Here is a 16,213-nt window from a genome sequence, read left to right as displayed (position 1 = left end):
AACTCTTAAAGAGATCATATGACTTTATATGTTTTAGATGTAATGCAATGTGAATACACATTTTAAGGTTCAAAAACACTGTATTGTCCACATACCGTGCTTGTTTGTATCCCCTTTCTGAAACGCTCAGATCTGAAAAGCGAGGTGTGCTATGATTGGCCAGTTAACCAGTGAGTAGTGATTGGTCGAATACTGCAAGCATGTTCCATATTTGGAACATCAGGTACGCACACCTTAGCATTTGGGTGGTCTTAGTCAAATCATACCACGTACTGATGTAGATTTGCGGGGGTGTCCACACGTACTGATGTAGATTTTACACGAGGCGTTTCAGGCAGGACTGGGTGAGCATTCGCTTTTAAATAGAATGCATATTTTTTTCCGACACTTTAATTTTTGCAGTTTACCGTGTCTAATAAATGCATGGGCAACTTATAACACACCAAGGACTCAGAAAAACACGTTTTCGCACCATATTGATCCCTGTAACACAGTAACACAACATTTGGCTGTGTTTAGGCAATACAATGAACACATTTCTTGTTGCCACAAAATGCATATATTTAACACAAATTTAAAAATGCTTCAACTTCTTTAACACACAAGCTCAACCAAGATCAAAACAATGGATTTTTACTGCCATGTTCAAAATGCGTTCACACTGTTTGTCAGAACAGATAACATCATGTTCTAAACCTACAACTTATAGGCTATGAAGTCAGAGTCAACAGTTGTTCATAATGTAAATTGAATAAAAAATATATCACCTGTACTTTATTAAATTTCTAATGAGAAACAGTAAATTGCCTTCTGTAGTAAACAGGGACAGAACATTGCATTAAGATGAACCTTTTGGGAGGGACCACCTTCCCAAATACATATCCATGCATCCTTTTATATGTATAAAGAAACATAAATAGTGTGTTTTTACAGTATAAAATCAACATATTTCCGAACTTACAAATATTGTTGGATGTATATAACCCTGAAGAGACATTTTCAATTAAAGTGCATTTGTAGGCTAATAACTTTCACTTTGAGTGCGGAAAAAAAGGAAATATTCACTAGAAATATACAAATATAAACAATTCTGAAAACTGTCATGTACGTTAGTGTTTTGGTCATACGGTGTATTTAGTGTGTTAGTATCTATTTTGAAAATTAGTGTTGGAGTTTAGTTTACAATTTGTGATTTTGAGGATGAAATTAAGAGTTGTGCCGATTGTGTGTTAAATGGAAAAAAAATGTCATAGCAATCGTAAAACACTGTAATAAATCAGTAAATCACACCTGGTTTAAACAGGCACATCCTGGGATTTTTATTTATTTTGAGACACTTTATTAAATATAAAGTAAACTCAGGTTTTCAGCACAACCCAAACCATGTGACAAATAATTTGTCCAGTTTCCTGTTAAAACTGTCATGAGACGCATACAGCCCACAACTGACATTGTTTCATGAGAACGACCCAATATTTCTTAGTAGACCATTTGTTGAGTTCAGAGCTGTCTGATCTTTTTCACTGACTTAAGCATATTTCCTTTCTTTCTCTGTTGCCGGGATGGATGATCTCTTCATTCTTCTCATTTTCTTTTTTCACTCTCTCCATTAATTTCTTCATTATTACTTCATTCCTTTTCCTCTTACTATTTTTTTTCCGTTTTGTCATCGCCCATGTTTTCAACCTCCCTCTTTCTCAGTCCTCTCTCTGTTCGGCATATGATGTCCTGCAGTGTAACCTGCGGCCAGTCTGTGCCGTGGCCGTGGCCTTGCTCATGCTGGAGAGCAAAGAACCAAAGCAGAAGGAAGGACAGGTGGAGAGTGACAGGGAGAAAGAGACTCAGGTCAAGAAACTTATCACTGAGTCCACGCAGACCCCGCCCCCTTCCTGGCAAATATGGGATCTGATTGGCTCGAGTCTGCTACACGTTTTCTGTCTGGTGGTGCTGTTTGTGGCCTACAGCTGGAGTGAATTTAAATAACGTACATGCACAGAAAACAAACGGACAACACAAAATATATTGTGAAAGCACATTTTGATTTTGGATGTTTAAGTTTATTTTAAGTGCTCGGTTGGGTGAAGCACATTTAGAAGGTAAAGAAAGTGTAGTTTCATATTTCAAGACTTGACCGGCATCTTGACATATTACATAACACATGAAACACGAATGAGAATTTTTATAAGATCAACATGTGCTTTGTAAAACAGGATGAGATTTTGAAGTATAAAATATGCCATTGTTTGAGGAAGTGTTATTTATTGCCTCGGAAATATATATTTTTGTCCTGGCTAAATACTAATAGGAATCATTAAAGAGTTTAGGAAGATCGGAGGTGCACTGAGCACTTTAATAAGGAACGAAAATGATACATTTTCATTTCTGTTAAACACAATGCAGAAAGTTACATTTTAGCAGTCGTAGTATTAAACTGTCATACTGTTATTGTTGGTACTTTAAAAACATATTAACACAAAAGCAGTATATTTATTAGCTTTTGCATGACTAAAGTAATACAATCCCATACAGTATGACTTTCTTCCCTGTCCAACATGTATCTTCAGCAAGCAAGCAATCTTTTGGTCCGCTTCACAGAAATGCAGAACACAGGCCGGCACAAATGTCAAACAATTGCTTTGCATTGCAGTCTTGTGTGGTAAGGTAAAATCTATGATTATGAACATTACTCATTAGCATAAGGGCTAAATAATCCATAGGCATTCACAAACCAGCACATCTTGCAATATATATTTCTATCGTGTTTTTCGGTTATTGTTTAGAACAAAGATCTTGCACGGTCAGTGTAAATTCTTACTTGATCCAGAATTCCACATTTTCTTATGAAAGTGGTCTGGATAGGGTTCATGAATCTTTGCTTTTTAGAGTAAAGCTGAAAAAAAAAATTACAAAAAAATGTATGAAGGGGCTTCGTGTATGTAGTCAAATGTAGTTTATTTATGTAGTTAAATACTAAAACAGATTAAATCAAACCCAGCAAATGTTACTATAAATAAGTAAACACTGTAGTGGTTGTGTATAATAAACTAAAAGGGACAGTTGGCCTAATAATGAACTTTCTGTTTTTTGGAAAGCATTAGTATGAACTGTAGGGTTTCTCTTCAATGGATGATTTTCTCATTTAATTGGATCCTGTGATCGTATTTCAGTTTCTAATCTTAATCTCACACCACTGAATGGTCCTGTTCATCTCCCCTCAGATGAAAGGAACATTCGAAAGCGTGTGAAGGAGGACTTAAATGAGCCGACTGTGATGATGTCACTGAGACCCCTGTAAACCACATGGGCTCTTCACATCCCTTCTTTGTAACAAACGTAGAACCAAATCAGTGTGATCACAGCAGTTGGCCATTATAATGGTCGTGCTTTCATCTTCCAGTTTGATAAAAAGCAATATTGACAGTGTTCAGGTCGTTGAAAATGGAGGAAAACATTTCTTAGTCATTCCCCCCCATAAGGCTACAAGGGGCAAAACAGTGGTTAAACGGCTTAAAATTTGGCAGCATGGGTCCAAGTGTCTGCTCACGCAAGCTTCTGTCCTCTGATGGTTTCTGTGCTGCCCAATGGACTCTTTGACCCTCTCTGTGTTAAATCATGTTCAGTGCTAATGGACTTTGTAAAGTTTTCTGCTTTTTATGAGCTTGTAAGTTATAAAGAATAAATGTTAAGTTTGGGTTGTTTTTCTCACCCGTGTGGTTTTGTTTTTAAAGAGAATGTTTAAAGGCTAAAATACGCTGCAAGACTTTTGCTCACATTTTCAGTCTGGTACTGTTGCAGAAAGACTGTGCCAGTTTGCAGATTTGATCAGTTTCTATCTGAAACTTTCAGAAAGTCTGCAAGTGCATGATGTCTAGTTAAAAAAAAATCTGTTCAGATTTCAAAAGTCTTGTAGTGTATTCCAGCCATTAGTCTTGGAAAGCATGTGAGTGTGTTTAGACTTCACGGTTCACGTCACTGATACATGAGGCGAGTCTTTTATTCGTTTTATTAACTGTATTGAGCCACATCATTTTAAATGGTATTTACTCTATTTTGTGAAATTACACCGTGTGTAATAAGTTGTCATGACTCTTCCATAACACTTCCAGCCATTGGTGAGTACTGAATAATGTGTCTTAAAAACATTTTATAGAGTTTGCGCTCACAAAGAGCCATTTCAAGACAATTGCATAATTATTTCTGTAAATATATACCGTATATAGACTATTTTCATTGTCCCACCATTCAGTTAATTTCAGTGAATCCCTCTCTTTCTCCAGGATAAATTATGTCTGCCTCATCACATTCTGGAGAAGGGGCTCTTCAAAGTTGGCATCACCGTCCAAGCTTTACTAGATGAGACTTCAACCAAACAGACACTCTTCCCATGAGTCGCACACATACACCAGCATATAAACGCACATCTAAACAGCTGACACAACACTCTTAATTCCTTTTGCCAAATGACCTCCACCAAACGTATATTTCTATATCTGATCTTCAACTACAGGTAAATGTTAAAGCTTTCCATTCTTTAATATACAGGTAAAATGTATACTTCACTTTTCCTAGGCCATAGTCGTATATGCAAAATTTGCTTGAAATTCTTTATTTAATACATTTATATTTATTAAGGCACTAGTTAAGAGATGTACACAATTGGAAAAAGGTATATTTTCTGATAGTTTATATACAGTATCAGTGATGTCTGTTGAGCCTTTATTAGCAGTGCAGTTGTCTACCACAGTCTATTGTAAAACACTCATTCTCCCAGTGTGTTTGTAAAAGGCTTTGACACTTATTTTTTACACTTTTTGGGAGATATTAGTGTTCAGTCTCAGGGGAGGTGTGGCCTCATAAGGTCTTCTTTCTGCTTACCTGTTAGATATGTTTGTGTGTATGTGCAGTAGAAAGCAACATTCGGACAGTTGTTTTCATTTGTTTATGTGTGGTTGTGATGAGTTCCTTTTGTGAGAGAACGAGAGCACATGTTTGCACTTTTTTATGTATATTTGTTTGTATGTACAGATTTTTTAACTTTGTTTTATTTGTGTATGTTTGCTTACATGAGGCTTGTTGTCCAAAGTTTCAGCTCCAACAGATTCAGACATGAATCAAACCAATTCCTGAAGCTGGTTTCTTTGTGGGGATTATTTGACAGCTGCCAAAATTGTTTTCATGTATCAAACTAATGTTCAAAGACTCGATTCTCAAGCATAAGCATAATTTTTACATGAACTTTTCAGTTCGTAAACTTCGGATTTGTAAAGTTATAATGTGTAACAGACAGGTCATGATCATTTGATGTGTATGTCTTAATGAGAAAAGCCTGTTTGAATTATTGGTTTTCATTTAAATTAAAGAAAATGTAAATTTCTTATATTAATGTCAACTGATTTTTCATATTTCAACAGCATTCTAACACTTTTATTAATCATTTCAGAGAGAGCATTACATATAATCCAAATACTGAATCTTTCTCAGTGGTTATCTGTATTGTATAATAATCAAAAACTCTCTTTGTATCTTAATAATGTGAATTACATTACATTATTATAATCTGTCCAAAAGGTTTAATGCAGTGCAGTGGTACATCATATCACAAGAGGTAATAGTTGTGATGTCGTCAGTGAAAAATACTATTCACACTGATCTGCAGCTTCCTGTAATTGATTTTATTTCACAACAAAAACTTTTTTTTAATTAATTGAAATGTTAAAAGCTGGAATGGAAAGTGTCAGAGAATTTCTGAAAGATATCTGAAAGAATAATTAGGTCTTTCAAAGTGGTTTTATTAGAGACAGCTTATTTAAAGCTTTCATAAAAATGATTTTTCTCAGAGCTCTCATCTGACATAGTTCTGCTTTAATTGTCATCAATGTTTGCGGTGTCTTTTGAGAGGTTCTGTTCTTAGCATTGTCCTGTGACATAAAACCAATTTGATGATATAGACTAAGCTCCATCATCTACAACATTCTTTTTTGGAAAAACAATTGAAACTATACTAGATAGAAGTTTTAATGCAGATTTGATTTTGAAATGACAGTGTTTTGCACTTTATGTTTTGGGACTTTTTTTGGCAAATGGCAAATAGTAATAGTATTTTCACTATTTTGTATATTGCAGTATTTGGAAAAACTTAAATATATCAGTTGCTCGAATCACTGTAATGTGTGATTAAAATCACAATGAAATGGGATACAATTTTTTTCCTGCTGAATGTTATGTGGCTATTTTGTCTAAAGGTTGAATCTTGTACTAAGCATTTTTTAATTCAGTTTTTATAAATAGAGGTTATTTTTCCATGTCTTTTCAGTGTTTGAAATTTTGTAATGTTGCATATTTTAGCCCTTTGTAATCTGTGAACTTTAAAAGTACATGTACATTAATGTGTAATGCATGTCACTCCACCTCTTGCCTTAACCCCTGTAAATAAGGTCTATTTGTACCAACTTCTTCCAGTAAATACATTCACCTTCAAAGACTAGTTTGTTTTATTTATATTGCAAAACACTACAGGGCAGTTTTCCAGACAGGGCTTAGGCCTAGTACCAGACTAACTTAAATGTTAATCGAAAACAACTTGCACTGACATATCTTACTATATAACACAGGGATTGTTTTGTCTTAAGGTGCCCACCAGTAATGTTTTTTGTAACATAACACTTAAAATCCTATTTAACCAAGGCCTAGTCCTACATTAAGATAATTCCTGTCCAGGAAACCTCCCCTACGTGTATTATACATTAAATGATGTTCATGCTGGATAATCATTCACTGCACAACCGCAAATACAAAATCACAACCAAACTCTTTATTCAAGAACAGACAGGTTTTTACAGTTCAACATCCCCCCCCCGTTTAATGAAAAAACAGAGTGAGTGCATAGACAAGAAACCAGTCAAGATCACAACTCTGATGTCATTTCCTGTTGTAATGATCTGAAGGCACAAGGCCAATTGCCATCCATCTGTGGCAGTTTTATGCATTCAAATACTTTGCATGATGCCTGATGTGATCGTTGATGTAGGAGAAGATGAAAAAGTAGCTGTGGTCGTAACCCTGAGAGAACACAAAAAAATACTATTATTATTAGTTTAACTATTTCTATGCTCATCATTACACAAGAAAAATGCCAAGGCTTGTGGCTATTAGCTCAAACAACCCAAAAACGGAAGATGTTTTCAATCAGGTCTTTAATTTAAGGTATGGTTCTGCATCCCTTTACATGAACAGAAGCAGTTTGTCTATTTCATATTGGGCCAGTACTGACCTCCTGAAGCCGCAAAGCAAGTGGAATCTTCTTTTTTGAACAGGCAGCAATCAAATTGTCAGGAAGCAACTGACTGGAAGTCAAGAACTGGTCCTCACGGCCTTGATCGATCAGAATATCCAGTTCAGGACCAGAGTATGACTCGCACAGAACTGTAGCATCATACTTCTGTGAAGTGACAAAAAAGATGTTGGTCAGTGCTGATATTTGTTGAAATGTTTTAGAAAAACAATATGCACATATTGCCTTATACTGTTTTCTTACCTCCCATGTGGATTTGTCAGGTCCAAGATAGCCAGAAAACGCTTTTTGTCCCCATGCACACTGCATTGGGTTGCAGATGGGGGCAAACGCTGACACAGACTGTTCAAATGAACACGTGCGTGAAATAAAAATAAAGTTCATTATTTGAATATCACACCACTGGAAAAAGAAAGCAGTACATGTTGTGTCTACGGTGGCGTGCCTTATATTTCCCAGGATTCTTGAGGGCACAGATGAGAGCTCCGTGACCCCCCATGGAGTGACCAAATATGGACATTTTCTCTGGATCAGCAGGAAAGTTAGAATTTATGAGTCGTGGAAGCTGAGGACAGAAAAAGGTTGCACATTTTTTTTAAATATTTAACAAAGTAAAACCTGTCAACCTACATAGCTGTAGGCTCTGTCTGGACAAATGCCTTACAATTTACATAATGTCCTAAATAGTATGCAGTAAAATTATGGCACGTTTTAAAATATTTTATATTTACCACTATATTGGTTATCATCTATGTTAAACATTTTAAATCTGAGGTTCAGTGAATGTGTCTGCACTATTTTTCTAATTATGCTCTTCGTACACAGGCTCCAGATTGATGCTTGACCTGCAATGCCTTTTTAATGTTCAAATCCAGCCACGAGCGTTGGGTTTTTAAAATGTCGAGTTAGAATAAATTCAACCTTCGGCACACAACGCAAATCTAGGTATTTTAACTAAAGAAAGAATACACATTTTGATGTTAGATTTCCAATGTGTATGCGAGGGCATCGTCTGTTCACCGTTATCTTACACTCCACCTAACTGTTTTTATACAGGGTTGCACCCTTTTCTAACTGCCCATTAGAAAGCAGCTGCTTATGTGGGCACTAGACAGAAAGGTTTTAGAACGGAGTAAATTCGTCTAAACAGACGAACCTCTTCAGTCACATACGAATACATGCGGTAGTTGGTCTTCCAGGGCTCCTGAGTGGCGTCGACGTAGAATCCTGCACCTGTACCGAAATCCCAGCTTTCATCCTCTCCTTCAATGTTACAGCCACCTGATGAAAACACAATCTACTCATTTTCAAACCATGCCCGCGGTTGTTTAAGATGCAATATTAGAGATTGTAAAATTTTGGTGTGAAAACAGAACAGAAACTAGAATCAAACATATACCACCTGCTCAACGCTCTCTTACTGTAATACAGACTTACATTACATTAGCTGTATGTCTTTACTGGAATTTTGAACTTGAGGGGAAAACGAACCACGACCCAAGCTAACCACAGAGAATGATATTTGGTCCTCAGGGTAAACTATTGTTTGTTTAGCCGCAATTATTTACAAAAATATAAGGGCCTCAGCCCCAGAATTCATTTTCCAGAATATTACTTTTTCACCCATGCATTTCTAGGATTAGCTAGAAGATAAAATGTAATCTCTCCTGAGAAATAGGTACTGTTCGTGTTCTCTTCTTACGTGGACTGGTGTCTGGTGCTACTACGATGAGTCCAAGCTCAGAGGCTAACTGCTGGCTCCCTGCTTTACTGATGAAATTTTGCTCCGTGCAGGTCAAACCTAGAGAACATCAAACGCTCTCTTTTAGTCAAATTGTAGAAATCATTTCCAGTACAGCCAAGTTTTCACATGGCTCATGAAATAATATTTCAAACTTTTGTACACGAGTGTATTCTCACGATCACTGACTGACTATAAGGTAATGAGAAATGATGCAATCACCTGATAGCCAGTACAGCACTGGACATTTGGAGCTCTCCGCCTTGGGAGGAAGGTAAATGGCAAACCTCATTTTGCATTTTACATCGGAGCTAAAAATAGAGATTTTAGGTTAAAAACGGTTTCAATCAGGTACTGTATTTCATTGACAAATGTCACCTGTCGTGCTCGAACACTTTCTGATATCCACCGCAGCACTTATTAGAGGAAACCTGCGTCAACGCCATTGCACAGTTTACTGCTCTGAGAAAAACAAAGTTCTGAAATGATATGGATAATATAAGGCAATGTTTGAAGACGCACATTCATAAAAACATATGCACAACGTCACTTTGTTATTTGAGTGGTAATAAATGAACAATGACCATTTTTAATCGTCATAGTCAAATAATTTCACTTCAACAAATTAATTCGTAGTTTACAATATGGACACATGGAACGACAGTCTGCGCGTGCGCATTGCAACGACCGGCCTGCTAAACTGAATGCAATGTACAATAGCTGCAGAAAGAGCCTATTTGCCCTCGGAACGCGTTACGATCGCTGCAAAAGTAACAAAACCAACGCTTAAGATGTTATGTTTATTTAGTTCCAGCGTAGCGCAGCTCTCCGTGCACGGTTTAAACGTTGATTTCGACCACTTACCCGTTGCTGCTAAAGATTAAGAGTTCAATGCGACGTCGATTGACGCAAGACGCAAAGTCACGCCCCCTTACGTTCCTTCGCGTAAGCTGCGCTTCTGCTTTTTATCCAAACAGTGGCGCTCGAGACGGAAGGTTTTCGCGGGTTGCAGTCCGTCTTTAAAAACAAAACCTGCCCGTGAGCACACAACCCTTAATGGCAAACCCAAACTAAAAAGGTAAAGATTATTAATGAATTTATATAAATTTAGATTGTTTTTGAGTGTTTATTCGTTACAAGCGCAGGTTGTGGGACAGCAGATCTTAGAGACCTAACAGCAACACCATATGCCGGTGTGTTGTGAACTCTTTTATAATAATATTATGCTTTTCAGCTCAGTGAGAGTTAATGTTTGTTCCTGGCAAGACAGTAATTATTTATCATTATATTGCTTCACCTTTGTCTTACTGGGGTACACTCGTGGGCATCTAGTGTCCTTCAATGCAAACTGATTATAATATTTAATACAAAACACTCAGCATAATATAGGACCTGCTTCATGTGATCAGGATGAATTGACATGCAAACTAAAGACACTCCCGTCTAAAAATAATAATAAATCATAAGTAAATAACTACATGCAGAGGAAAATTGTTTCCACTGTTAAAGACAAATCGTGTGCCGTTCAGACAATTATAAGAGAATGGAATGCTTTATTTAACCACAAAAACAGAGTTCATTATATAACTTTCTGCAGAAAAACTGAATCAATCCCTCGCTCTCAGTCTCAGCCTTCAGTATAGGCATTTATCTAAGACGGTGTATTGAATGTTTTATGAACTGACCCGATAAACATTTGACTCAAATCTGGCAACACGTACACATTCGCAGAAACACTGTGTTTATAATATTGACTTTAATGAACTAGATCTTGGCTGATTTATTCATGCCATCATGTTTATTTAATATTATTGTGATTCATCATGTCTTCTACTCAATGGTGGCACCTTACACTGGTGTCTCATATGCAGATCTTATTAACACCCTAGTTTTACTACAGGCACTTTTAGCCTGTTGTTAATGAAATTCCCACATGCAGCGTCAGCCAGAAAGCCGACGGTCCTTAAAAACATATCTGGTTTCCACAGGCTCTTAGTCCTTCCAATGACTCACACAGAATATGTGATCTCGAAGTCTAGCTGAAAGGGAACTTCATTGCACGTCCACTGGTGTGAATCATAAGGATGGTCTGAAAGGCTGATTTGAAAAGCTTAAAAATACTCTCGATTCTCTCACATTAGACAAAAGATTAACCAGCAATAATAAGATGAAGTGAGGCATAATCCGACTTCTCACGCGAGAATTACATTTTATAATAAAGTAGTTAAGATTAATTTGTTACTATTTCAGGTTCGGTACATGCGGATGTTATAGACCACTAAAGACTTTTGCAGCTAATGTGAGCAATGAGCAAGAATTTTACTCCTCATCCACCTGCCTCTGTTTCTAGCCTAATGCAAAGATAACAGCAGAAAAAAGGAAATGACACGAGTCGTGTGATTCACAACAACGCAAACTGTGGAGATCTGAAAATGCGTGTTCAATTTTCACTATTTCAATTGATTTATTTCACATAAAGTGATGACCTCTACTCTTAAGATTTCCACATACTCTGTTTTGAAACTGAAAGGGTGTTATTTTCTTGGCCCACTCAAAGAAATATGAAGCACGGCTGCATGCAGAAACCAACCGACTGGCCTTGACTGCACATAAATCGTCCACCGATTTCAGATTTTAAGAGCATGCTCTAGAATTATGAGGCTTTTATGGTGCGGTTTTGATTACAGCTGTAAAAACCAATAAAGTACTTTTGAGATGCTCCCCGAGCAGAGGAAACAAAAGGTTAGAAAAGCTGCAGGGCATTGCTGCTGCGGGTTCCAGCATTCACCCTGAAAATATGTGTCGCATCCGACGGTTTAGCAGCAGAAAGGGAAATCATATATATAACACATATGATGAACGCATAATACGATACATTTTTATGTGATGTTATGACATTTTAAGTGTTTGCAGAAGCCATAATTGCTTTTCATTAGCCCCATATCACAGATAAAACACTAAAACGACATATTGGTTGCTCTGATGTGCTGAGCGTCTTAACAAACATTTCAATCTTAACGTGACCCAAATGCTTATTTGGGGAAAATCATTGAATGGTTGGTTTGCTAGCTGTTTTGTTCAGTGTCCCATCAGAGAAGAGATGATATCATAACCATTTTAACCAGAGACTTAAGGATAGTTCACCTTCAAAATTCTGTCATTATTTACACGTCTTCTTTACAATTCAAACCTGTATGACTCTTTCTTCTGCAGAACACAGCAGATATTTAAAACATATTGGTTTTGTGTCCATACAATATAAGTCAATTGATACCAACGGTTTTTGGTTACCGACATTTTTCTAAATATATTCTTTTGTGTTTTGCAGAAGAAAGAAAATTACACAGATTTAAAATGACAACAGGGGGAGTCAATGATGACAGAATTTAAATTGTGAAGGTGACCTATTCCTTTAAAGAATGATCTGGATGAAGGGAGGGATTGTACCTATTTATCTTGATTCATGATTATTAATTAAAAAAATGTTTTATGATACTAATACTTCTAACAACACAGTCTTAACACAATATTTATGAAATTGCCAAAAATAAAAAGCCAACCTTAGACTAGAAACAAACACCATGGTTGCCTGACATCAACGTCAACAACACCAATCTTTCAACTCTTTCAAACTATATTATAAAAATGTTTTCTAATAAGTAACTAATCCATGAACAGACCGTCATCCACGTTTTTTGAGATTTGCGCCTATTTTGCATTATTTGTGAAATTTTAAGCATGACGCACTTGATATCCCAGACAACATCTGTTGTCATATTTGGCAACTTGTTAGCAACCCCCATTTTGAAGACACATAAAAACTTTAAAAAGTCACAAGTGCAGTATTACTGCTGTGTATTGGTGTTGTAGAATAAAATGTTTAGAGCTTTTATTAACTGCAGATTCAAAAAGCAATTGTTGCTATAACGTTTATTAAAACCCATTTTTGAGAATATGAAACTTCAGTGTGACAGTCAAGCAAGCACCAAACATTTAAAAAAGGTAAACATGAACCTATAATGTCGGCCTAACATGCCGAATAGGAAGCAGACGTTGCAAACGCTTGATGTCAAAGCTGCGGTCTTTGAAAAGCTCAACTGAGTTTAACTGCCAATTTCTGTCTGTATCAGAGGCTGAGATCATTCCATCTACTACCTGTCAGTCTAAAAGCAATTCAAAGTCACCTAAGAAATATAAAACAGAAAGAAAATAAATTCTTTTGGACAGATGTATCCGCCATTTTAAAGCTTTAATTTCTGTATTGAGTCCCTCATGTTGTTTTAATGAGACTCTTGTGTATGATAGAGGGAATTTATTAATTAGGATTATAGATCTGATATGACATATGTGAATAATTTAGCATCATCTTAGAAGTGGGTTTAGGAGAAACCTAGAAAATACATGAAAGGAGTGTCAAACAGGGTTCATACTCTTCTCGTGCCTCTCTCTCTCGTTCACACACTCTCATTTTTAGCAACTGTGACAGTTTGCATTTCATGCTTAAAGTTCAAAGAACTTTGCATCAAGCTTGACATCCCATCTCTTTCTGTCTCTCTCTCCCACACATGCACTAAAACACTGCCCTGGAGGATTGATACTTGCACTCTTCTATGTGGGTGTAGTATTTAGTTCAGTGTGAGATGAGACCCTCGGGACGGGGCTAAAGCTGTTTATACAGTGTTCCATAATTGATTTAAATCACTCATGTAGAAGTTTGTGTGTTTTATGCGTATGTTTGTGTGTTGGTATGTGTACTTGTTTCGGGACACGGTGTGAAATGAAGGCAATGAATTTATTTTTAAAATAAATAATGCCCTTAAGGTTATTTAATGGTAGAGATTGCGCAAAAGAAAAATGCCACCCACTCGACTTCTGATCCCCACCAGCGGCTGCTGCACCTTGATGATTATGAATCGTGCAGGTGCCAGTCATATCATAAAGCCTTTATGAGACAACCCACACACAGATTAAGACACACACACAATCCAATCATCCACAAACACTTGACGCAGCCTGACACTTTGTGGTGCACTGGTAAATGCTTGGGTAATTCGATGCAGTTAAAAGAAACGAGCCACTTAATCCTCCAAAAACAGCCACATCTTAAAGGGCAAATATTTAGTATTTTACTAAGGTCCTGATTTGGTTTTTGGTGTGTCCAACAACAATTTTACTTACATACATGGTAAAACACTTTAATTTTCTTATCATTATTGTTACCTTACTTCTTGACCGACTCTCAAATTATTCATCTGTCTAATCCCCTCCATTCTGTCAACCCTCTCTGATCTGATTCGTCAGATGGTCTAGTCTGCTGTGATTGTTCTACCGCGTGCAGTGTCGTAAATGGAACGTAGGCGGGCATTACACGGAGTGACGCAAATCTGACCCGGAACTGAAATTAGAATGACAGACGACTCGTTCGCGTGATTCAGAATCGTATCCTTTCTTCCCAAGCCAATAACTTTGTTATTCGTTCACTTACGGCTTTACAACTTGGCAGACTTCTTGCATTCACTCACAGCAACATTACTCACTGCATAAAATGGGACATCGTAGTAAAAAATCCATTGAAGGTACATTTTTGTATCCAAAAATCTGATCTAATGGATTGTAATAAAGGTTTTTGAAATTGGTTTATATATCGTGACTCTATTGCGGTGAGACTTTTGCCAGATCTTTAAACACTCTTTAATGATTCAGGCAGCGACTGATTTACAGATCACCAACTGGCTAATGGAATCTGTCGTTTTCCTACAACTGATGCTTTTATTGTGTATAAATCTCAGAGGAGACCTGGAATGATGGAAATGCTGTTATCTCCACCTCTGTAAACTCAAAATGTACTGTGAAATGCCGATGTACTTTCAATAAGATGGTCATGATGTGAGCCTTGGAAATAATTTCTGCCACATTAGTTTCACACGTGCAACTTCTGCACTCTTTTATTGATTCATCTTGAGTCATACACAGGAGGGATCGTGTGATGTTGATGAATGTAACTTCAATGTCGTGGGCACTCATAATAGAAACAGTTTATGACCATTCAGGTCAAGCACTGGATTCAAACATTTCAACTCAACATGAAAAATACAAAGACTGGCAGTAGACCAACATAAAAACAACCATATTAAGAAAAGTGAGTTTTGGAACTAAAATGTTTATCTACAGCTGTCAGGCTGGTACAATGTATTTCTGGTATGTTGGAATGGGGGCTTATAAGCACTGTACATACAAACATATCAACCTGGTATAATTATCCACTGAGCGATAGAGATGAGTCATTCAGTGTCTGCAAACAAGTTTATGACTGTCACCATAACAACAACATTACTTTCAATTCATACACTCAAAAACAGATCAGAGCTTTTCACTGCGAAGAGATCTGTTTTTGAGTGTTCTCTTGTAAGATTCAAGAATGTTCCAGAGGTTTCTCTGTTGTCGGAGGTACATTTCCCAAACCTCTCAGTGTTCATAGAAGCATGTTTGGTATATGCAGCTATACAATGTGCTCTGACTTAAATGACAAAATTGAAGGCAGATACACATTTGAGGAGGTTTATGTGACTTTAATTTAAGGAGGTAATTTGAGGAGGTTTATGTGACTATGTAAGTTTAACCTCGACACCGGTATATACTATGGCCTCTTAAAGTGATGGTTTATCATTTATTCACACTCATTCCAAACCTGTATGGACACAAAATACTATTTTAAAGATGGTTATTGATTTTTTCTAAGATTGTTGGTAACCAAACAACACTGGACCCCATTGTATTACTTGTGTGGAAACTAACTGAAACATTTCTCAAAATATCTTCTTTTGTTTTCCACAGAAGAAAGAATCATATACAAGTTTTGAATGACATCAGGGTGAATAAAAAATGGCATATTGGTTTAAATATATAAAGTCAAATTGTGGGTCTAAAAACAACATTTAGTAAACCAAATGTCACCTTTTGTGTATGTTATCATTAAATGTGTCTTTGCTTTTGTATTTCAGGAGAGCACTTTTTGTCTGGATTCATTTAATACAAATCTTTGCTTTTGTATAAACCATCAGCACATAAGTCAAGTACAGCATATTAATCCTTTGACGCAGTACAAAACGTTACATCACAAGTTTTACTCAATTGTATCAAGACGTATATGTCAAGACAAACCTTACATTGTAAACAAAACA

General features: G+C 36.6%; 2 protein-coding genes across 10 annotated transcripts in view; one reads left to right on the top strand and one right to left on the bottom strand.

The window, feature by feature from the left end:
• Positions 1-6,477, top strand: part of lrch1 (leucine-rich repeats and calponin homology (CH) domain containing 1) — a 38,864-nt gene extending 32,387 nt beyond the window's left edge. For 3 of the 4 annotated variants that reach the window (XM_079464158.1, XM_079464157.1, XM_079464156.1), the window contains one exon: positions 4,278-6,476. In XM_079464158.1, the coding sequence (XP_079320284.1) occupies positions 4,278-4,388 (111 nt within the window). In that variant the 3' untranslated portion in view covers positions 4,389-6,476. Of the gene's footprint in view, positions 1-4,277 lie in introns of all 4 variants that reach the window. The other variant, XM_079464159.1, reaches the window with a different exon arrangement.
• Positions 6,476-10,167, bottom strand: esd (esterase D/formylglutathione hydrolase). Of its 6 annotated transcripts, none has more exons than XM_079464161.1 (9): positions 9,897-10,167; positions 9,411-9,511; positions 9,255-9,343; positions 8,994-9,092; positions 8,448-8,572; positions 7,737-7,856; positions 7,535-7,633; positions 7,271-7,438; positions 6,476-7,059 (listed from the first exon to the last, which is right to left on the bottom strand). In XM_079464161.1, exons 2-9 carry the CDS (start codon positions 9,476-9,478, stop codon positions 6,979-6,981), a joined length of 849 nt encoding a protein of 282 aa, XP_079320287.1. In that variant the 5' UTR covers positions 9,479-9,511; positions 9,897-10,167; the 3' UTR covers positions 6,476-6,978. The 6 variants fall into 6 exon arrangements, with proteins under 6 accessions (XP_079320287.1, XP_079320288.1, XP_079320290.1 ...); XM_079464162.1 differs by having other exon boundaries at positions 9,411-9,489; positions 9,897-9,973; XM_079464164.1 differs by having other exon boundaries at positions 9,411-9,494; positions 9,897-9,967.
• Between the last annotated feature and the right edge of the window lie 6,046 nt (positions 10,168-16,213).

This window comes from Barbatula barbatula, assembly GCF_947034865.1.
Source record: "Barbatula barbatula genome assembly, chromosome: 9".
NCBI classification, from domain to species: Eukaryota; Metazoa; Chordata; class Actinopteri; order Cypriniformes; family Nemacheilidae; genus Barbatula; species Barbatula barbatula.
Note: the sequence above shows the minus strand (reverse complement) of the source record. Positions and strands in the feature narration are given on the sequence as shown.